This window comes from Macaca fascicularis, chromosome 19 (assembly GCF_037993035.2).
Source record: "Macaca fascicularis isolate 582-1 chromosome 19, T2T-MFA8v1.1".
NCBI classification, from domain to species: Eukaryota; Metazoa; Chordata; class Mammalia; order Primates; family Cercopithecidae; genus Macaca; species Macaca fascicularis.
In genome coordinates this window covers 18134253-18156281 of record NC_088393.1, presented here as the reverse complement: position 1 = coordinate 18156281, position 22029 = coordinate 18134253, and the positions used below count along the sequence as shown (strand labels likewise).

Sequence of the window (22029 nt, the reverse complement as noted above, 5' to 3'; positions counted from 1 at the left end):
GGCGCAATCATGGCTCACTGCAGCCTCCAACTCCTGGGCTCAAGCGATCCTCTCACCTCAGCCTCCCAAGTATAGCTGGGACTACAGGCATGTGAGCACCACCACGCCCGAGTAATTTTTTATTTTGTGCAGAGACAGGATCCGGAACTCCTGGGCTGAAGTGATCCTCCCACTTTGGTCTCCCAATGTGCTAGAATTACAGCCCTGAACCACGGCCCCATGCCCTGTTTTTACCAGTGTATATTTTCTACTGGAAAACGAGATTTTTAGGGATGCATGTGGACTTGTCTGTTGAAACTTATAAATTTGCTTAAAAAAAAAAAAATCTCCAAGTCTTCACAAAACTTTTTATTCCCTGAAGGGGTGGCCTACCCCTCCACACCTGTGGGTGTTTCTCATTAGGTGGAACGAGAGACTTGAGAAAAGAAATGAGACACAGAGACAAAGTATAGAGAAAGAAAAAGTGGGCCCAGGGGACCCACGCCGGCACCGGTCTCTGAGTTCCCTCAGTATTTATTGATCATTATCTTTACCATCTTAGAAAAAGGGAAGTGGCAGGATAATAGGATCATTGTAGGGAGAAGGTCAGCAGTAAGACACGTGAATGGCCGGGCGCGGTGGCTCACCCAGCACTTTGGGAGGCCGAGACGGGCGGATCACGAGGTCAGGAGATCGAGACCATCCTGGCTAACCTGGTGAAACCCCGTCTCTACTAAAAAATACAAAAAACTAGCCAGGCAAGGTGGCGGGCGCCTGTAGTCCCAGCTACTCAGGAGGCTGAGGCAGGAGAATGATGTAAACCCGGGAGGCGGAGCTTGCAGTGAGCTGAGATCCCGCCACTGTACTCCAGCCTGGGCGACAGAGCCAGACTCCATCTCAAAAAAAAAAAGACATGTGAATAAAGATCTCTGTGACATGAATAAGTTTAAGGAAAAATGGTGTGCCTTAATATGCATATGCAAATATCTCCATAAACCTTTTTAGTGCATAAAGAGCAGCATTGCCTTTAAGGCAGTTTTCTCCTTTCTCAGTAAATAGAACATACAATCAGGTTTTACACCGAGATGTTCCATTGCCCAGGGATGGGCAGGAGACAGATGCTTTTCTCTATCTCAACTGCCAAGAGGCCTTCTTTCCTCTTATACTAGTCCTCCTCAGCACAGACCCTTCACGGGTGTCAGGCTGGGGGACGATTAGGTCTTTCCCTTCCCACGAGGCCAATTTCAGAATATTACATGGGGAGAAACCTTGGACAATACCTAGCTTTCCTAGGCAGAGGTCCCTGCGACCTTCCGCAGTGTATGTGTCCCTGGGTACTTGAGATTAACAGAATGGTGATGACTTTTCACAAGCATACTGCCTTCAGGCACTTGTTTAACAAAGCACACCCTGTACAGCCCAAAATCCATTAAACCTTGAGTCACCACAGCACATATCTCTTGCAAGGACAAGGTTGGGGGTAGGGTCACAGATTAACAGCATCTCAAATACAGAACAAGATGGAGTCTCTTATATCTACTTCTTTCTATATAGACACAGTAACAGTCTGATCTCATTTTCTTTTCCTGACAATTCCCCAAGGATGCTCCATCGCAATGCCTGTGAAGCTTGAGTGGCAGACACTGAGGCCTGAAGCTGGGGGCTCCAGGGGGTCACTGGCTCACTCGTCCCCTGTAATCTGTAAAACATACTGGGCAGGGGGGCCGCTGGAGGACCCGAATCTCTCCATTCTCCAGGCAGTAGTGGGGCATGTGCCTCTTGGCCTTGGGCCCATTAAAGATCCTTCCAGTCCCAGTGCTTTTCTCTGAATTCTTGGGGAACACAGGGATGGGGGCTCCCAATGGGGACCCCAGAAACTCTGAGCTCCCAAAACCTTCAAAGGACACTTGCCTCCCTCCTCTGCCCACACCTCCACCATTACAGCATTTGATCCCACAAGTAAGCAGGGAGTGGTCCTATTTCAGCACCTCTCTGGTATCCCCCAAATCTTCTGAGTTGTCTGAGACCCAGGAAAGGGTTAAGATCAGGACCCATCGCTCCTAGGCTGAAAGATATTTCTCACGTCAGGTCTATGTGGACACAGGAGTTTCTGGCTGGCCTGGAACTGTAGATGGAGCTTATCCACCATTAAACCACTGCAGGTACACTGCTTAGCATCCCATCTGTGAGTAGGTCAGAGCAGGGAAGTAGGACTCTGACTCAAACGGGATGGATGCATCCACAGTTGGAACCCTAGCAGAGGCAATTCTGCCATTAGCTGCCATAAAAAGAAGACGGATATTTTCTGGAGTCCCTCCAGCCATCCAGAGAGGATGCTGGAACAGTACCAGGTGGGTTTTGAAGGATGTATAGGAGTTCACCAGCCAGAATATTCACTCATCAAACCTTCCCTGGCACTCACCTATGCTCAGACCACAAAGGTCTCAGCTTCCTGGGAGGAAAGTGTCACCCCTTCCTATGGAAATAGGAGCCCAGAGGCTGGGGACCCTGATGCTGACTCAGTAAATCCGTGTCTGTTTGCTGCAGGTGAGGTTGGGCTGGTTCAGTGCATCCCACATGAGCAGCATCTCATAAGGCAGGAAGCGGTGCACCAGCAGCAGGTCTCGGTAGAAGCAGGGGTCAAAGGAGGACAGGTGTTGTGATGGGGCACGCACACCAGACGTGCGGATGCCGCTGTGGGAGGTAGGCTTCAGTCCCTCGAGCTCCAGACACATACCCAGGAAGACATCATCAATAGGGAAGAGGTCCAAGACAAGAGCGGCACGGCGCACGGCAGCGGCAGTGAAGCGGGACAGCAGGAAGCCACCACCCGCACAGTAGGGTGGGTACCGCTCGTTCTGAGTCACCACCTTCGGCACATAGTACTTGCTCCACAAAGCCCGGATGGGGCCCACGTTTTGGATCAGTTGCCCCACGAAGAGGTGGCGGCCAGGGTCATGGTCCTGCAGGTAGGAGACCATGTTGTCTGTGTGTGCAAAGACGTCATCATCCCCGTTGAGCACGAAGCTGGCGTTGGCGCACCTCGTCTCCTGCCACTGTAAGAACAGCACCTGCAGGCAGGGTGGGCAGGGCATGCTTGCTTGAGGGCTGGAGAAATTGGCCTTGGGTCTCTGTTGGCCACTCCAGTCCAGTGAGCCCAGGAAAGAGAGTGTCCACAATCTGGCCTGGGTTTGAAGCCCTGCCCTGTGGGGTTACTTGGGAAACCCTCTCTGTGCCTTAGTTTCCAACTCTCTAAACAGGCCTTATCATGTGCCTCTAGGAGTGTTGGAGAATCCATGGAGACCATGCTCCATGAAGCACCAAGAAATGCTGGAAAATTGTTACATTTACATTTATTGCTATTCCTTCCAACTCTGCCTGGCCAAGCCCTGTTGTTAAATCATCATTTGTGTGAATTTTGTTTGTTTGTTTCTGAGACAGGGTCTTGCTCTATTGCCCAGGCTAGAGTGTAGTGGTACGATCATAGTTCATTGCAGCCTTGAATTCCTGGGCTCAAGTGATCCTCCCACCTCAGCCTCCCAAGTAGCTGGGACTACAGACACATGCCGCTACTCCTGGCTAATTAAAAAATTTATATTTTTTTAGAGATGGGATCTTGTTATGCTGCCCAGGCTGGTCTTAAACTCCAGGCCTCAAAGGATCCTCCCACCTCAGCCTCCCAAAGTGCTGAGATTACAAGCATGAGCCACCACCCCTGTGTAAATTAATTTATTATTATTATTTTTTTTTTAGATGGAGTTTTCGCTCTTGTTGCCCAGGCTGGAGTGCAGTGGTACAATCTCGGCTCACTGCAACCTCTACCCTCTGGGTTCAAGCAATTTTCCTGCCTCAGCCTCCCAAGCAGCTGGGATTACAGGCATGCACCACCACGCCCGGCCAATTTTTTGTATTTAGTAGAGATGGGGTTTCACCATGTTGGTCAGGCTGGTCTTGAACTCCTGACCTCAGGTGATCCACCTGCCTTGGCCTCCCAAAGTGCTGGGATTATAGGCGTGAGCCACCATGCCCTGCCTGTGTGATTGTTAACACTCACCTCTCCCAGCAAACACTGGGCTTCCCTACTTGGGTCTGTGTCTCTCTCTTTCTATTCATGCCATCTCCCTCAGCACCCAGCATAGTGCCAGTGCTTCACAGGTGCTAAGTTCATATTTGTCAAGTTGACGTTTATCACAGACTTTTGCAGGTTGTTTTTTTGAGACAGTCTCACTCTGTCAACCAGGCTGGAGTGCCGTGGCAGGATCTTGGCTCTATGCAAACTCCACCTCCAGGGTTCAAGCAATCCTCCTGCCTCAGCCTCCCAAGAAGCTGGTTTCGAACTCCTGGCCTCAAGTGATCCGCCCACCTCGGCCTCCCAAAGTGCTGGGATTATAGGCGTGAGCCATTGTGCCCGGCCACTTTTGTGTTTTCAGAACACAGCACGTTGAGAGGCCGTGGCCCCTACCCACCTCAGCCTCAGTTTCCCCTATGGTAACCTACATGGGTTGGGTATCTGCTTGTTGCTGGGTGCTGTGCTTAGTGCTTACCTACCTTGAATCCTGAATTCACCGTTAGGAGGCAGAAGTGGTCCTCAATCTTATTTACAGACGAGGGAACAGAGGCTCTCCAGAGAAAACTGCAGTAAGGTCACCTGCAGAGAAACGGCTACCAGAGGCCTTGAACCCAGGCCTGCCTATATCTCCTACGAGCAGGATCCTGCAGAGTTCCCTGTTCCTCCTTGAAAATGTTGTCTCTACTTGTCTTGCTCTACTCAAGGACCTAGGAGGGGTCCTTGGAGTCCCTCCATTTCCTCATCTGCAGATGGGCGGGATTTTCTCACCTCTCCTGGGTTCTTTTATTAAAAAATAGAGATGAGGCTGTGTGTGGTGGCTCATGCCTGTAATCCCAGCACTTTGGGAGGCCAATGCAGTGTGGATGAACTTAGGTCAGGAGTTTCAGACCAGCCTGGTCAACACGGTGAAACCTCGTCTCTGCTCAAAAGTACAAAAAAATTAGCTGGACATAGTGGCATGCACCTATAATCCCAGCTACTCAGGAGGCTGAGGCAGGAGAATCACTTGAACCTGGGAGGTGGAGGTTGCAGTGAGCCGAGATCGCACCACTGCACTCCAGCCTGGGTGACAGAGCCAGACTCCATCTCAGGAAAAAAAATTAATTAATTTAAAAACATAAAAATTAATTAATTAAAATTAAAAAAAAAAAAAAGACGAAGTCTTGCTATGTAGCTCAGGCTGGCCTGAAACTCTTGGGCTCAAGCAATCCTCCCTCCTTAGCCTCCAACAGTGCTGGGATTACAGGCATGAGCCACCACGCCCAGCTACCGCTCATGGATTCTTGTCCATCAAAAAGGTCTCGACTGAGCTCCTGTTGTGCACCTGAATCTATTCTAGGCATTAGGGACACAGCAGTGAGTGAAACAGACACAGCCCCCAGCCTCATTGGGAGACAGAACCAGAACAAATAAACAAGAAGATGTTGGCTGGGCGCAGTGGCTCACACCTGTAATCCCAGCACTTTGGGAGGCTGAGGTGGGAAGATCGCCTGAGGTCAGGAGTTCGAGATTACCCTGGCCAACATGGTGAACCCCGGTCTCTACTAAAAATACAAAAATTAGCTGGGCGTGGTGGCGAGTGCCTGTAATCCCAGCTACTTGGGAGGCTGAGGCAGGAGGATTGTTTTAAACCAGGAGGCGGAGGTTGTAGTGCGCCCAGATCACACCACTGCACTCCAGCCTGGGCAACAGAGCAAGACTCCATTAAAAAAATAAATAAATAAACATAAAAATAAACAAGAAGATGTGTCTCTGTCATTGCCAAGATAAGCTGGACATTCAGCACTGGTCTGGGTGCCTCATAAATGCCGTCTCCTGTAAACCTCACAGCAGCCCTCAGAGGTGGGTGAGACTCATTCACATCCTATTTTCCAGGTGAGAAAACTGAGGCACAGAGAGGTGAATGAACTCCTCCAAGGTCGAACAACAAGTAAGAGGCAGAGCTTGGATTCGAACCCGCATCATCAGGCTTGAGCTCTGTGCTAGTAACCTAGCTCCTCTACCCTTCCCCCCAGCCTCCCTGGGAAGAAGACAATTTGGGGTCACCACGAGGCTAGTGAGGACAGCGGAGTGGCAGAATGGGCTGTGATGGACTGATGAGGGCTTCTGGTTCCCTGGGTCCCTCAGGAGTGGGTGGCAATTTGGACAAGAAGGATAGGTGGCCCTGATCAGGTGACCCCAACCCAGCGCACCTGCTTGAGCGTGAGGTTGAAGAAGGAGTCGTGGAAGTCCCACTGCAGGATGTCTCCGTGAGTCTGTGCCTCCAGCTGCAGCAGCCGGTTGACCTTGCGGGCCTGGTGTGGGCTGGAGGCTGTGCCCACCAGGAAGAGGAGGCGCAGCTGCAAACCCCGCACCTTGCGCTCGCGGCCCCACGTGCGCCGCAGCAGCTCGCGGCGCCCATAGTTGGTGGGGGAGGACTTGATCACCAGCAGCAGGAAAACCGGCTGCGCGCACTTAGAAGGTGGCACGTCCTGGAGCAGGGGAAAGTCGCGGCAGTGTTTGTACAGCAGGAAGTCCTGAACATTCTTCGGCTGCTTGGCGAAGTCCGGGTGGTTGGCCATAGAGGTGTTGGCCTGGCACGGGGCCCGGGCTGGGTGGGTGGGTGGAGTGGGCCAGGCCAGGGACTCGGGGGTTGCCGGTGGCTGCTCCTGGACCTTGCGAGTGGGTGGTGACAGTTGCAGACTGAAGAGGAGGAGGAGAGTAAAAGCGACGATGGCCAGAATGAGGGTGGCATTGGGCCGCAGGTGCCGGAGACACCTCATCCTGGCCAGCCAGGGTCTGGGGTCAGCCTGAGGAGCCCCCGGGCGGCTCCTGTGGAAAACAAAACTCACTGAACACTCACCTTGAGCAAAGTGCTTTTCCTGTGACCCCCAACACCTGGTTGTACCTGTACAGTTGCTCAGGTTGGCAAAATATTGAAATTCACCCCCCACTTAACTCCTCCACCCCTTACAAGATCCACTTCAAGGCATTCCAACCCCTGTTGGCTCTGACAGGTGCCCTGGCCCTCCCTGCTGGGGATTAATTTTTTTTTTTTTTTTTTTTTTTTGAGACAGCATCTCTCTCTCTCGTTCTGTTGCCCACGCTGGAGTGCAGTGTCTTAATTTCAGCTTACTGCAGACTCCACCTCATGGGTTCAAGCGATCCTCCTGCCTCAGCCTCCTGGGTAGCTGGGATTACAGGTGTGTGCCACCGTGCCTGGTTAATTTTTTTGTATTTTTAGTAGAGATGGGGTGTCACCATGTTGGCCAGGCTGGTCTTGAACTCCTGGCCTCAAGTGATCCACCTGCCTCGGCCTCCCGAAGGGCTGCAATGACAGGCATGAGCCACCCTACCCTGCCTTTCCGTGTGAAGTCTTAGTTTTCTTATTAGGACATGGGGGTGCTGAGATTCCCTGCTCCAGTACACACGCACACACATACAATGGGGCCACTGCTCCCTGACTGCAGAAGGGCTTGACACATATTAGCTGTGTGGTGACCACCTCAGTGACTGTCAGTCCACCACCCTGGCTACCTTAATTATCCAGCTATTCCCCACTTACAGACAGAGACATTGAGGCTCAGCATGGAGCAGTATCAGAACCCAGGACTTTTTTTTTTTTTTTTTTTTGAGACGGAGTCTCGCTCTGTCGCCCAGGCTGGAGTGCAGTGGCACAATCTCGGCTCACTGCAAGCTCCGCCTCTGAGGTTCACGCCATTCTCCTGCCTCAGCCTCCCAAGTAGCTGGGACTACAGGCGCCCACTGCCATGCCTGGCTAATTTTTTGCATTTTTAGTAGAGATGGGGTTTCACCGTGTTAGCCAGGATGGTCTCGATCTCCTGACCTCGTGATCCACCCGCCTTGGTCTCCCAAAGTGCTGGGATTACAGGCGTGAGCCACCGTGCCCAGCCAGGACTTTTTTTTTTTTTGAGATGGAGTTGTCCAGGCTGGAGTGCAGTGGCGCAATCTCGGCTCACTGCAACCTCCGCCTCCTGGTTCGAGTGATTCTCCTGCCTCATCCTCCAGAGTAGCTGGGACCACAGGCACGTGCCACCACACCCGGTTAATTTTTTAGAGATGAAGTTTCACCATGTTGGCCAGGATGGTCTTGATATCCTGATCTCATGATCTGCCCACCTTAGCCTTCCAAAGTGCTGGGATTACAGGCATGAGCCACCGTGCCCGGCCAGAACCCAGAACTTTGACAGGTACAGTATGCCCACCTCATACATCCCTCAACTCGGGGTCACTGGGAGACTCCCTTCCCAGACCTCAGGGCCTCCCAGAATCTATCACAAGGGACCGCGTCATGGATGGCACCAAACATCCCTCAAAGAGAACCTGGCCAACTCTCAGCCACGTGGGGCACAGACAGGTGAATATCTGTGAATATGCATGAGTCCAATCCTGTTAACTGTCACAGTGACTCAGCAGCCCTAGAGTGTTAACCGAGCACCTACTGTACGCTAGATGCTGGGGAGGCAGCCGTGACCAAGCCAGCCCTGCCCTCACTATAATAAGTAGAACACCTTAGGCACATGGTGAAACCCTGTCTGTACAAAAAACACAGAAATTAGTCTGGGCACAGTGGCTCACACCCAGAATCCCAGCACTTTAGGAAGCCAAGGCAGGTGGATTACCTGAGGTCAGGAGTTCGAGACCAGCCTGGCCAACATGGGGAAACTCACTCTCTACAAAAAAAAAAAAAAAAAAAAAAAAAATTAGCCAGGTGTGGTGGGCGCCTATAGTCCCAACTACTTGGGAGGCTGAGGCAGGAAAATCACTTGAACCCAGGAGGTGGAGGCTGCAGTGAGCTATGATCACGCCACTCCACTCCAGCCTGGATGACAGCAAGACTCTGTCTCGAAACAAAACAAAACAAAAAATGAGCAGGCTGTGGTAGCATGCGCTTGCGGTCTCAGTTACTCGGGAGGCTGAGGTGGGAGGATTACCTGAGCCCAGGACTTCATGGCTGCAGTGAGCTATGATCACACCACTGCACTCCAGCCTGGGCAACAGAGCAAGACATTGTCTCAAAAAAAAAAAAATTATAAATGATATGAACAATTAGTGACAGCCAAATTAATTGCTACTGAGGCAGGTCCACAGGGGACCTGAGCAACGTAGGATCACGGAGGTCCTAAAGGATGATGGGATTCCCTTGGGCAGACTGGGGGGAAGGGCATTCCAGACAGAGTGGAGCACGTGCAAAGGCCCTGAGATGGATATAAATTTAGGGTGTTGGTGGCAGAGCAAGGAGGCTCATGTGGTTGGGACAGGGGGAGAGAAAGGAGGTGATGATGGAATTATGGGACTCTGCTGGGGCACCAGAATAGAATGGGCAGGCCAGGAAGAATGTCTTGTTTCCTGTGAGAAGCAATGGGGAGCCATGGAGGGTCTATGAGCAGGGGAGGGATCAGATTGATTTATGCCTTTAAGAAGTCCCTTGTGGGCTAGGCAAGGTGGCTCAGGCCTATAATCTCAGCACTCTGGGAGGCTGAAGTGGGAGGATCGCTTGAGTTTAGGAGTTCGAGACCAGCCTGGGTAACATGGTGAAACCCCGTCTCTACCCAAAATACAAAAGTTAGCCAGCGTGGTGATGCATGCTTGTAGTCCCAGCTATTCAGGAGGTTCAGGTGGGAGGATGGCCTGATCCCAGGAGTTTGAGGCTGCAGTGAGCTATAATCACACCACTCCAGCCTGGGCAGCAGAGAGAGACCGTCATTTCAAAAAAAAAAAAAAAAAATGGTTCCCTGTGGTCACGAAGGGATTAGGAATATTTCAATCAGGGTAGGGCAACAAAAGGGAGACCCTGTCTCTGCTAAAAGTAAAAAAGTGAAACAAAATTAGCTGAGTGTGGTGGTGTACACCTGTAGTCCCAGCTACTCGGGAGGCTGAGGTCGGGGGAGATTGGGTAACATCTAGGTGGAAGAGTTTGGTGGTCTAGACAGAGGCTGGCTGCTGAGGTATAGGAGAGTAGACAGGTTTAGAAAATAAGGTGAAGGGCAGGCTCATTGGCTCACAGCTGTCATCCCAGCACTTTGGGAGGCCAAGGTGGGTGGATCATCTGAGGTCAGGAGTTCAAGACCAGTCTGGCCAACATGGCGAAACCCCTGTCTCTACTAAATACAAAAAATTAGATACAAAAATTAGCAGGGCATGGTGGCTCATGACTGTAATCCTAGCTACTCCGGAGGCTGAGGCAGGAGAATCGCTTGAACCCAGGAGGCGGAGGTTGCAGTGAGCCAAGATCACACCACTGCACTCCAGCCTGGGTGACAGAGCAAGACTATGTCTCCAAAATAAAAAAAAGAAAAAAAAAAAAAAAAAGGTTGGGGGCAGTGGCTCACGCGTGTAATCTCAGCACTTTGGGTGGCCAAGGTGGGTGGATCACTTGAGCTCAGGAGTTCGAGATCAGCCTGACCAACACAGCAAAACCCAGTCTCTACTAAAAATACAAAAATTATCCGGGTGTGGTGGTGGGTGTCTGTAATCCCAGCTACTCAGGAGGCTGAGACAGTAGAATCACTTGAATCTGGGAGGTGGAGGTTGCAGTGAGCCAAGATCGCGCCATTGTACTCCAGCCTGGCAATAGAACAAGACTCTATCTCAAAAAAAAAAAAAAAAAGAGAAAAAATAAGATGAAGAAATTCATCAATGTTTTGATTACAGCCCAGATGTTAGGGGGGTGGAAAAAGAAGGACCAGAAGGAACAGAATGTAAGGAACATCTGGGCAGTGGGAGACTCAGTCTGGTATCCAGGTGAGAACTATTGGCACACGACGGCCTATAAGCCAGGAAGGCTCAACAGGTATTGATTGTGTGTGCTGTGTTTTAAGAGACGGGGTCTCACTATGTTGTCCAGGCTGGTCTTGAATTCCTGGCCTCAAACAGTCCTCTTGCCTTGGCTTCCCAAAGTGCTGGGATTATAGACATGAGCCACCTTGCCAGATAATTTAATTTTTTTTTTTTTTTTTTTAAGCGATAGGATCTCACTTGCTCTGTTGCCCAGGCTGGAGTGCAGTGACGATATAGCTCCCTGCAGCCTCCAGCTCCTGGGCTCAAGTGATCCTCCTGCCTTATCCTCCCAAGTAGCTGGGACCACAGGCACCAGTCACCACCCCTGGTGCCAACAGGCGATTGATGGAGGAGCACATCAGATGTTCCCTGCAGGTAACAGTGCCTCTCCTGCACTCCTGTTCAAGGTGGGTGAAGAAACTTCACCCCAAGCCAGACATGGTGCCACCAGTGTCCAGCAGTGACGTCCAGGCTGATTCCTGGGGACCCTCGCCTGGCCGCCCGCTGCCAGACCAGTCGGTTCTGCCTGGAGCTGTTTGCCCTTCACGTGCCAGTGTGATTTTGTCATTCTCCCAGAACCCACTTCCTCAAATGCACACAGAAAAGCCACTTATTTCCTCTGCCAAGACCCAGAAGCCTCCGCCTGGGGTGTGGCTGCAGGATGTGAGTCCTCTTTGCTGCCATCTTTCCCGCACAATCTCTGCCCTCCCTCATCTGCTCCAGCTGTACCAGCCCCTTAAACACGGCCTGGCGCAGTGGCTCACGTCTGTAATCCTGGCACTTTGGGAGGTCGAGGGCAGATCACCTGAGGTCAGGAGTTCGAGACCAGCCTGCCCAACATGGTGAAATCCTGTCTCTACTATAAATACAAAAGTTAGCCAGGCGTGGTGGCACGCATCTGTAATCCCAGCTACTCAGAAGGCTGAGGCAGGAGAATCGCTTGAATCCAGGAGGTGGAGGTTGCAGTGAGTCGAGATCGTGCCACTGTACTCCAGCCTGGGCAACATAGCCAGACTCTGTCTCAAAAAAAAAAAAAATTCTTTAACACCCAGGCTCAGGCCGGATGCAGTAGCTCATGCCTATAATCCTCGCACTTTGGGAGGCTGAGGCAGGAGGATTGCTTAAGCCCAAGAGTTCAAGACCAGCCTGAGCAACAAAGGGAGACTCTGTATGTGCTAAAAATAAAAAAAAAAAGAAAAAGAAAAAAATTAGCTGAGTGTGGTGGTGTATGCCTGTAGTCCCAGCTACTCAGGAGGCTGAGGTGGGAGGATCACTTGAGCCCTGGAAGTGAAGGCTGCAGGGAGCTGTGACTGCACCCCCAGCCTGGCAAGAAAGCGAGACCCTGTCTCAAAACAAACAAATATCATCCAAGCTCAGCCCTGTCTGAGGGCCTTTGCACCAGTCACTGCCTCCACCTAAGACCCCCTTCCTTCCAGCTCTTTCCCAGTCTTCATATTTAGGCTTCTCCTGAAGTGTCATCTCTGAGAGGCTTCAACCTCCCAGTTTTTGAATTAGCCTGGTGTGGTGGTGGTGAGTGCTTGTAGTCCCAGCTACTCAGGAGGCTGAGGTGGGAGGATCACTTGAGCCCAAGAGTTCAAGACCCGCCTGGGCAACATGGTAAAACCCCGTCTCTACTAAAAATTTAAAAATTAGCCAGGTGCAGTGGCAGCGTGCACCTGTAGTCCCAGCTACTTGGGAAGCTGAGGCAGGAGAAACGCTTGAGCCCAGGAGTTCGAGGCTGCAGTGAGCTATGATAGCACCACTGCACTCCAGCCTGGACAACAGAGCAAGACCCTGTCTCAAAACAAAACAAAACAAAACAGCTGGGTGTGGTGGCTCACACCTGTAATCCCAGCAGTTTGGGAGGCTGAGATGGAAGGATTACCTGAGCCCAAGAGTTTGGGCAACATGGCAGAACCCCATCTCTATAAAAAATACAAAAATTAGCCAGGCATGGTGGTGTGTGCCTGTAGTCCCAGCTACTTAGGAGGCTGAGGTAGGAGGATCGTTTGAGCCCGGGAGGTCAAGCTGCAGTGAGCCATGATCTCGCCACAGTACTCCAGCCTGAGGAACAGAGCAAGACCCTGTCTTAAAAAAAAAAAAAAAAAAAAGTGCTATGTGTTAGTGAAGTACTGAATATTAACAATCTATTAACTACAGAGGAGGTGCCTAGTATTTGTAACATACAAAATAGTTGCAAAGCAACAATTAAAAGTTGCAAGTTGTGTCCAAATATACTTTCTGAATTTTTTTTAAAGTTGCAACTCACATACATGATACATTAATATTAATAGTATCTTGAGGAATATATATATATATTTTCAGACAGAGCCTCTGTCACCCAGGCTGGAGTGCAGTGGCGGGATCTTGGCTCACTGCAACCTCCGCCTCCTGGGTTCAAGTGATTCTCCTGCCTCAGCCTCCCAAGTAGCAGGGATTACAGGCATGTACCATCACACCTGGCTAATTTTTGTATTTTTAGTAGAGATGGAGTTTCGCCATGTTGGCTGGGCTGGTCTTGAACTCCTGATCTCAGGTGATCCACCCGCCTTGGCCTCCCAAAGTGCTGGGATTATAGGTGTGAGCTACCGCACCCAGCCTAATAGTATCATGAGGAATATTAACAAGCCATAAACAGTCTTCAGATACCACATATTCATGGTCACTGAATATTCATGCTTCAATGCACAGATGATACTAAGTATTAATGACTCATTGAAAATTAACGACCACTAAATACGCAGAAAGGTTGTCTGCCCAGCAGAATCGTGGGCATTGGCGGCTGCACCCTGGCCCCATGTCCTCTGCCACTCTCAGGGGGCAGTCAAGGATGGGCTCTTGCCCCAGGTGCATGTGGCTCCAGGCACCTCTGTCGTTCTCAGCCCTGTTTTTTTTTTGTTTTATTCTGGAGACAGTCTTGCTCGCTCTGTTCCCCAGGCTGAAGTGCAGTGGTACGATCTTAGCTCACTGCAACTTCCGCCTCCTGGTTTCAAGCAATCCTCCTGCCTCAGCCTCCCAACTAGCTGAGATTACAAGTGTGCACCACCACACCCGGCTAATTTTTGTATGTTTAGTAGAGACAGCGTTTCGTCATGCCAGGCTGGTCTCAAACTCCTGACTTCAAGTGATCTGCCCGCCTCGGCCTCCCAAAGTGCTGGGATTACAGGCATGAGCCATTGCGCCCGGTCTCAACCCTGTTCTTGTCACTGTCTCTAAGAGACGTGGGGCATGTGAAAGTCATCGAGGACCCTGCTGGTACCACCCGGGGCTAGATCTGCCCCCCTCACTCCCAGAACTGTTTGGAGACCATGGATGACGGGGAGTGGCACAGGGGGGCGGGGAATGTCCTGCCTGACACTGACTCAGAGGTCTCCATAGCATTAAGGTAATTCTCCCTGTGTAACTCCCACTTTCCGGATGAGGAAACTGAGGCCCAGTTAGGGCTACTTCTGGATGCCTCTTCAGCTACTCCCAGGCCCGGATATTCCTAACTGGCCCAGTCGCTGGCTCTCGGTCTCCGCCTTGCCTGCAGCTGGGAGGACTGGTCTGTGAGCTTGATGCCTTTGAAGCAGCCATGGGGACCCCCGACAGCCCTTGAGGAAGGACCTTCTGACCCAGCTACTGACCATCCATGGGACGTGGGCCGAGTAGGTGGGGCCACCCAGACCTTAGCATCCTCCTCTGCAAAGCTGGGATGGTCAGCTGGGTGTGGTGGCTCATACCTGTAATCCCAGCACTTTAACAGGCAGAGGCAGGCAAATCATGAGGTCAGGAGTTTGAGACCAGCCTGGCCAACATGGTGAAACCCTATTTCTGCTAAAAATACAAAATATTAGCTAGGTGTAATGGTGGGCACCTGTAATCCCAGCTACTCAGGAGCCTGAGGCAGGAGAATCGCTTGAACCCAGGAGGCGGAGGTTGCAGTGAGCCGAGATCGCACCACTGCATTTCAGCCCGGGTGACAGAGTGAGACTCCGTCTCAAAAATAAAAAATAAAAAAAGCTGGGATGGTGGCAGAGCCACCAACTGACAATCAGCATTGTTGTGGCCGCTGTTTCTCCAATTCTCACCAATCCTAAATTGGGATTTGGATGGAGGTGTGGAACATTCTGAGGCTGCCAAAAGGCAAGGCAAGGAGTGGAGGGTGAGAGAAGCTTCTGGAAGAATCCTGTTTGAATACATAAGGACTTGAGTCCTGGGAAAGGCTAGAGGGTCAAGTGGCAGATCCAAGCAGTGGCCTTTTCTCCAAGTGGCACATATGTGAAGCGCCAACAATGAGTTTTTTTTTTTTTTTTGAGACAGGGTCTGGCTCTGTCACCCAGGCTGGAGTGGTGCAGTGGCACGATCATAGCTCACTGCAGCCTCCAACTTCAGGGCTCAACTGATCCTCCTGCCTAAGCCTCCTGAGTAGCTGGGACCACAGGCGTGCATCACCACCACTGGCTAATTTCATTTTTGTAGAGATGGGTCTAGCTATGTTGCCCAGGCTGGTCTCCAACTCCTGGGCTCAAGTGATCCTCCCACTTTGGCCTCCCAAAGTGCTGGGATTACAGGTGTGAGCCACCACATCCAGTCATGAATTTTTTTTTTTTTTTTTTGAGACGGAGTCTTGCTCTGTCACCCAGGCTGGAGTGCAGTGGCCGGATCTCAGCTCACTGCAAGCTCCGCCTCCCGGGTTTACGCCATTCTCCTGCCTCAGCCTCCCGAGTAGCTGGGACTACAGGCGCCCGCCACCTCGCCCGGCTAGTTTTTTTTTGTATTTTTTAGTAGAGACGGGGTTTCACCATGTTAGCCGGGATCGTCTCTCGATCTCCTGGCCTCGTGATCCGCCCGTCTCGGCCTCCCAAAGTGCTGGGATTACAGGCTTGAGCCACCGCGCCCGGCCTTTTTTTTTTTTTTTGAGACAGAGTCTCTGTCGCCCAGGCTGGAGTGCAGTGATGCTATCTTGGCTCACTGCAACCTCTGCCTCCAGGGTTCAAGAGATTCTCCTGTCTCAGCCTCCAGAGTAGCTGGGATTACAGGTGTGCATTACCATGCCCAGCTAATTTTTGTATTTTTAGTAGAGATGGGGTTTCACCACGTCACCCAAGCTGGTCTCAAACTCCTGACCTCAGGTGATCCGCCCGCCTTGGTCTCCCAAAGTGCTGGGAATTACAGGTGTGAGCCATCACGCCCAGCCACAATGAGATTTAATAGCAACTGCCACCACCCTTATCACTCACATAGTTGTGACTGTTACTGCTCTGAGCAAGTGCTGAGCACCTAGTGTGTGCCACATCTGGGTCTAGGTTCCGAGGACACAGCCAAGATGATGGAGAGAAACACTCGTGTGCACAGGATGCTGATAGGGGACAGAGAAGTGGCAAACAGGACAATTTTCCAGAGGAGTGCAACCTCTGGGGGTGAAGAAACTCCAGGGTGGAAATTGGGGACGCTTGCAGGAGAAGGTGTGAGCCCCTGGCCTGTGGAGGAAGCCGAGGAGTCTCACCAAGCCTTCCAGAGGGGAGCCTAGGGTCCAGGTGGGCGATCTGTGCAGAGGGTGCACCTCTGTCCAAGATCACACAGCCAACTGACGCCAGGGCGGGTTGGTGGGATTTGAACCCTGACCTGAGGGTGGTTCCTCACCTGTTCTTACCAGTTTGGGTTTCCCAATAATGATGGGCTGGTCGCTTTTTACAAGGAGCAGGAGTTGCTTTTGCAAACAGAAGGGGAAGAAAAGAAGAAGAAATAGCCGGGCGCGGTGGCTCAAGCCTGTAATCCCAGCACTTTGGGAGGCCGAGGCGGGCGGATCACAAGGTCAGGAGATCGAGACCACAGTGAAACCCCGTCTCTACTAAAAATACAAAAAATTAGCCGGGCGCAGTGGCGGGCGCCTGTAGTCCCAGCTACTCAGGAGGCTGAGGCAGGAGAATGGCGGGAACCCGGGAGGCGGAGCTTGCAGTGAGCCGAGATCGCGCCACTGCACTCCAGCCTGGGCAACAGCGTGAGACTCCGTCTCAAAAAAAAAAAAAAAAAAAAAAAGAAGAAGAAATAGCCCAGTAAATTCTTTAGGTTCACAATGGCCAGACCCTGCTTTAGTGAAACCATGTGTGCTAGTGAGTTCTATCAATATACACTCAATATTCACACCGAAGAACGCCTGGATGTGGAAAAAGGGGTGGGGCGGGGCAAGATAACAGATGACACACGCACTTTAGACCTTGGTGTCCTGGGTTTCTAGGTCCCGAGGCTCTGTCATGGATGACTCATTGTACGTCACCCATGCCAGCCCTACCCCGTTGCAGGAACTGCCTGGGGCATCTGTGTGAGACTGGAAAGGAGCCGAATAAACCCCAGACCTGGCCCAGTGGAGTCTCAAAGGACATCTCTGGGATCACGCCATAGATGGGGAAACCGAGGCTGGGAAGCCAGGCCGTGCATTGCAGTTCAACCTCAGGCCCTTCCCACAATCCATGAGTGATGGGGGAACTGAGGTATCATGGGCCCCTCCTCTGGGGACTTTCTGGACCCCCATGCCCTCAGGCCAATCAGGGCTCTTCTCCAAGCCTTGTGCTTAGAGCCCAGAAATATTCATGATATTATTTCTGTCATGCAAAGATACATGTTATAAATGAGAACATAATGAGCTGCATAATCAGGACTAGAATCAATACGCCAGGTCCTGTGTGCAGCCTGGCCACCATCTGTCCATCTAAACTCCATATCTGTGCTGAGAAGTAGGGCTGTATTTGCCCCATGCTTATGGATAGGAAAATTGAGGCACAGAGAAGTCTAGAAATCCATCTAAGAAAGGTTGGGTGGGAGCCTAGTTCCTGTCTTTAACTGCCAGCTGATGAGACTTCCTTTAGTTTGCCGTGTTGTTAGTGAGCTCACCATCACGAGGAGCAATCAAGCAAGACAGATTCCCACCAGGAAAAGGGTCCACAATAGGCATCCTCCCTGGCTCATGGGGTTGGGGGAGTGAGCAAATTCCTGCCTTGCTGTGGGCCTCAGAGGCTGGTGGCAGGAGGAAATGTCACTCAGTGAGCCCTTACTTGCTCCCCCTGGGCCGACCTGGCTTGTCTGGATTCCCTGAACTCTGGCCTGGAACACAGAGGCACCAAGGCGCCCTTTTGGTTCCCCCACACCCAGAGCACCTGCCAGGAACTGCCACACCCTAGGGGTGAGGGTCAGAGAAGGTGTCCAGGCTGGGCTGGGCAGACAGCCAACTGATAACCTAGGCCAGGTGGGGGCCCAGCTACCTGACCTGGCCACACCTAATTCCTCCTGACTCCAGGCCCTGATACCAGCCCTGCCTGGTGTCACCTTGAGAACAGGGCAGTGGGAGGAAGTGATGGCCCCCAGGGCTGGCCCCAGACCTAGACAGCCAGGTGGCTGCCCCTGGGTCCTGAATCCCAGATCTGGACTGCAGGAGGCTCCGGCCCAAGTTGAGGGGGGACCTCAGTTTCCTCTTGAGAAGTGTCCATTTAAAAAAAATCAAGGCTAGGCATGGTGGCTCATGCCTGAAATCCCAGCACTTTGGGATGCCAAGGCAAGAGGATTGCTTGGGTCCAGGAGTTTGAGACCAGCCTGGACAACATAGTGAAACCCTGTCTCCACACACACAAAAATTTTAAAATTAGCTGTGTGTGGTGTGCACCTGTGGTCCCAGCTTCTCGGGAGGCTGAGGTGGGAGGATCACTTGAACCCAGGAGGTTGAGGCTGCAGTGAGCTATGATCGAGCCACTGCTCTCCAGCCTGGGTGACAAAGGGAGACCCCTCAACCTCTACAAATAAAACAAACAAACAAACAAAGTTTAAATCTGACCCAGAGGAAAAGGTAGTCAGGATCCTTGGAACAGGAATGAATCTGAACAGTGGCTACAGACATAATTATTATTAACATAATTATGATGACAGCTGACTGTCCCTGGGCACCCACTGAGTGGCCACAGCTCTTATCCACTCAACTCATCGTCGCCAAGGTCCCATGCTATGAGACCCCCCCCTGACACACAGGGAAACTGAGGCTCAGAGACCTAACGTCACTCACGCAAGGGCCCCAGTGGCCAGCAGTACACCTCATCACAAAAACTTTGAACGCTTCGGGCATCCTCATCCCAGCTGAGTCACTGTTCCACCTCACGGAGGGGAAACTGAGGCCGGTTCAGAGAACAAGAGCAGTGTGTCCATGCCACACAGCCAGGGCCCCTGGAATGCCGCCCAGCACCTGGCAGGGCCTGCAGCACCGGAGCCGCAGGGAGATACTGGGGGTCACCTGCAGTTCCTAAACCCAACCGGGGACCCCAGTGCTGGCTTGCCCAGCTCCTCCCAAGGGGCCAACAATCTCAACAACGCAGGCAACAGTAATAGTAACAGCCAAAGCTGACTGCGCAGCGTCTGCCTCCGGGGTATGATCCCACCCAATCTGGGAGGGGGGCCGGGGTCCCGGGTCGCCAGCCGTGGGAGAGGCTTCCTCCCCGACCTAGGTCCGAGCTGGCCTTGGGAACGCCGGAGACAATTACGGATAGGTGTGGGAACATTCAGGAGCCCCAAGTCTCAGGGTATACGCAGTGGAGACCGGCAGGGGCTTTTGCAGAGCCCCAACTTCCCCAACCCCAAATCCCCACCACTGGGGTCCGCCAGATCCTCCGGGGGCTGCCGACACTCACCCCCAGACGACAGTCACGCCTCTGCCCCTCTACCTGCTCCTCTCCGCTCTCCAGCCGAAGAGTTTTCACCTGAGCCAGAGCTCCCGCCCCTCCCCCGATTCTTCCCTCCCACCGGACTTCACGCCTTCCCGCCTCCCTCCGCCTTCGCCTCCTGCCAGGCCCCCTCTTCCAGCTGAGCTGAGTTTCCTGGTGGCCCAGGCGAGTACCCCGCCGGCTCCTCCCTCCCCGGCCACGCCCCTTCCCCTCCCCGGGCCCGGCCCCCACCTCTGCCATTTCCCTCTTGCCACCCTCGCCCCTCTCGGGGCGCACGACCCCACCCTGGGTCTGGTCCGCTGCTAGGGAATCTGGAGAATGAGCTCCCCGTGGCTGGAGATGAACAAGCAACGCCTTGCGGGTTCCTGGCACAGAGCCCTGTCAGCGTTGGCCCACGTGTGTTCGGTGAAGAAATGATTGGATAAGGCCGTGGGGGAGGGAGGGAGGCAGGCTCTCTGCAGGGGGTTCAAAGATTCCTGAACCCCCTCCAAAAAAAAAAAAAAAGATTCCTGAACCCAGGGCTGGGCGCGGTGGCTCACTCCTGTACTTTGGGAGACCGAGGGGGGCGGATCGCCTGAACCCAGGAGTTTGAGACCAGCCTGGGCAACATAGTGAGATTCCATCTCTATATTTTAAATAATTCCAGGACCCAAAAACCTACGATGTGCCCCCAGACATCCCTGGCATTTGGAAAGGTTCTGGAAGTCGAAAATCAGACAGATTTGTAGTCTTTTCTTTTTTTCTTTTTTTTGAGAGACAGGATCTCGTTTTTTCACCCAGGCTAGAGTGCAATGGTGTGATCTCGGCTCGCTACAATGTCGACCTCCCCAGTTCAAGCGATCCTCCCACCTCAGCCTCCTGAGTAGCTGGGACTACAGGCACCGGCCAGCATGCCTGGCTAATTTTTGTCATTTTTCTAGATATGGGGTTTTGACATATTGCCCAGGCTGGTCTTAACTGTGGGCCTCAAGTGACCCGCCTGCCTCAGATCCCCAAAGTGCTGAATTATAGACGTGAGCCACTGCATCTGGCCTCAGATTTGTAGATTTTTAGGTTTGGGGTTGGCTAGGATTCAAACCCTGCCCTATGCTGCCTCTGAATCTCTAGAATATTCTAGCCTGGAGCCCGCGTTGGGAGCTCTGGGGTTGGGGAAGTCCAGGTGTGTGAGCTGGGCTATGGTTTCAGAAAGCCATCCCTGTTTCTTCCCGAGGAGGAAGCCGAGATGTATTCATGGCCTGGCTGTGCCTCAGTTTCCTCACCTGTAAAATGTAAGAAATAGCTCCTGGGTCCTCTAGATGGGAGAGGTCTGGGGAGTGAACCCTCAGAGCAAATGCATGATTAAAACTGTATGGAAGGCAATTACCGGAAATGTCATAGTGTCAAATGTGGCACTACTGTTCTCAGTGGTACCAGGTGCACACGCTCTCTTACTGTGATAAATCCTCGGACTTTGATTCAGAGTCTATGCTCAGCCTATTGGGCCCCTGGGTTCTCCAAGTCATGGGCCCCAGGAAGGGAGTTGTTGGCCGGGAAGGAGCCGGAACGGAGCCGGAATCAAAAGTCCCGTGCTGCCTGGGCGGGGCGCCTCACCCCTGTAATCCCAGCATTTTGGAAGGCTGAGGTGGGCAGATCATGCTGGTAATCCCAGCACCTGCCAAGGCCAAAGTGGGTGGGTCACCTGAGGTCAGGAGTTTGAGACCAGCCTGGCCAACATGACGAAACCCTTTCTCTACTAAAACATACAAAAATTAGCCAGGCATACTGGCGGGCACCTGTAATCCTAGTTACTGGGGAGGCTGAGGCAGGAGAATCACTTGAACCTGGGAGGTAGAGGTTGCAGTGAGCAGAGATCATGCCACTACACTCCAGTCTGGGAGAAGAGTGAGACTCCGTCTCATAAAAAAACAAAAAGACAAAAAAACTAGCCAGGTGTGGTGGCAGGCGCCTGTAATCCCAGCTGCTCAGGAGGCTGAGGCAGGAGAATCGCTTGAACCTGGGAGGTAGAGGTTGCAGTGAGCAGAGATCATGCCACTACACTCCAGTCTGGGAGAAGAGTGAGACTCTGTCTCATAAAAAACAAAAAGACAAAAAAACTAGCCAGGTGTGGGCAGGTGCCTGTAATCCCAGCTGCTCAGGAGGCTGAGGCAGGAGAATCGCTTGAACCTGGGAGGTAGAGGTTGCAGTGAGCAGAGATAGCACCACTACACTCCAGCCTGCGCGACAGAGCGAGACTCCATCTCAAAAAAAAAAAAAAAAAGTACCATCCTGTGACAGGGTCCCGGCCCATCCCCTCCTCCACCAGGTGCTGGCTCTCCATAATTGAGGGTGCTGGAAGGATGTGAGCTCTAGCCCCGCCCCACTCACCTAGGAAACTGAACGCTCCTACCCTTTTCCCATGTGTAAGACATGCAGACACCTGAGCCCCCAGTCCTTTTAAACCGGGTGATTCTGGGGTTCACTGGATGCAATAGAGTGAATTCTGGTGGTGAAGGGCCTGGGTTCAAATACAGACTAGAA

General features: G+C 52.3%; 1 protein-coding gene across 1 annotated transcript; it reads right to left on the bottom strand.

Annotated features, from left to right (window-relative positions):
• Window positions 1–333: 333 nt before the first annotated feature.
• Window positions 334–19546, bottom strand: B3GNT3 (UDP-GlcNAc:betaGal beta-1,3-N-acetylglucosaminyltransferase 3). Its single transcript, XM_005588396.5, has 3 exons — window positions 19480–19546; window positions 6241–6859; window positions 334–3050 (listed from the first exon to the last, which is right to left on the bottom strand). The coding sequence occupies exons 2-3, from the start codon at window positions 6808–6810 to the stop codon at window positions 2499–2501; spliced, it is 1122 nt and encodes a 373-aa protein (XP_005588453.3). The 5' UTR covers window positions 6811–6859; window positions 19480–19546; the 3' UTR covers window positions 334–2498.
• Between the last annotated feature and the right edge of the window lie 2483 nt (window positions 19547–22029).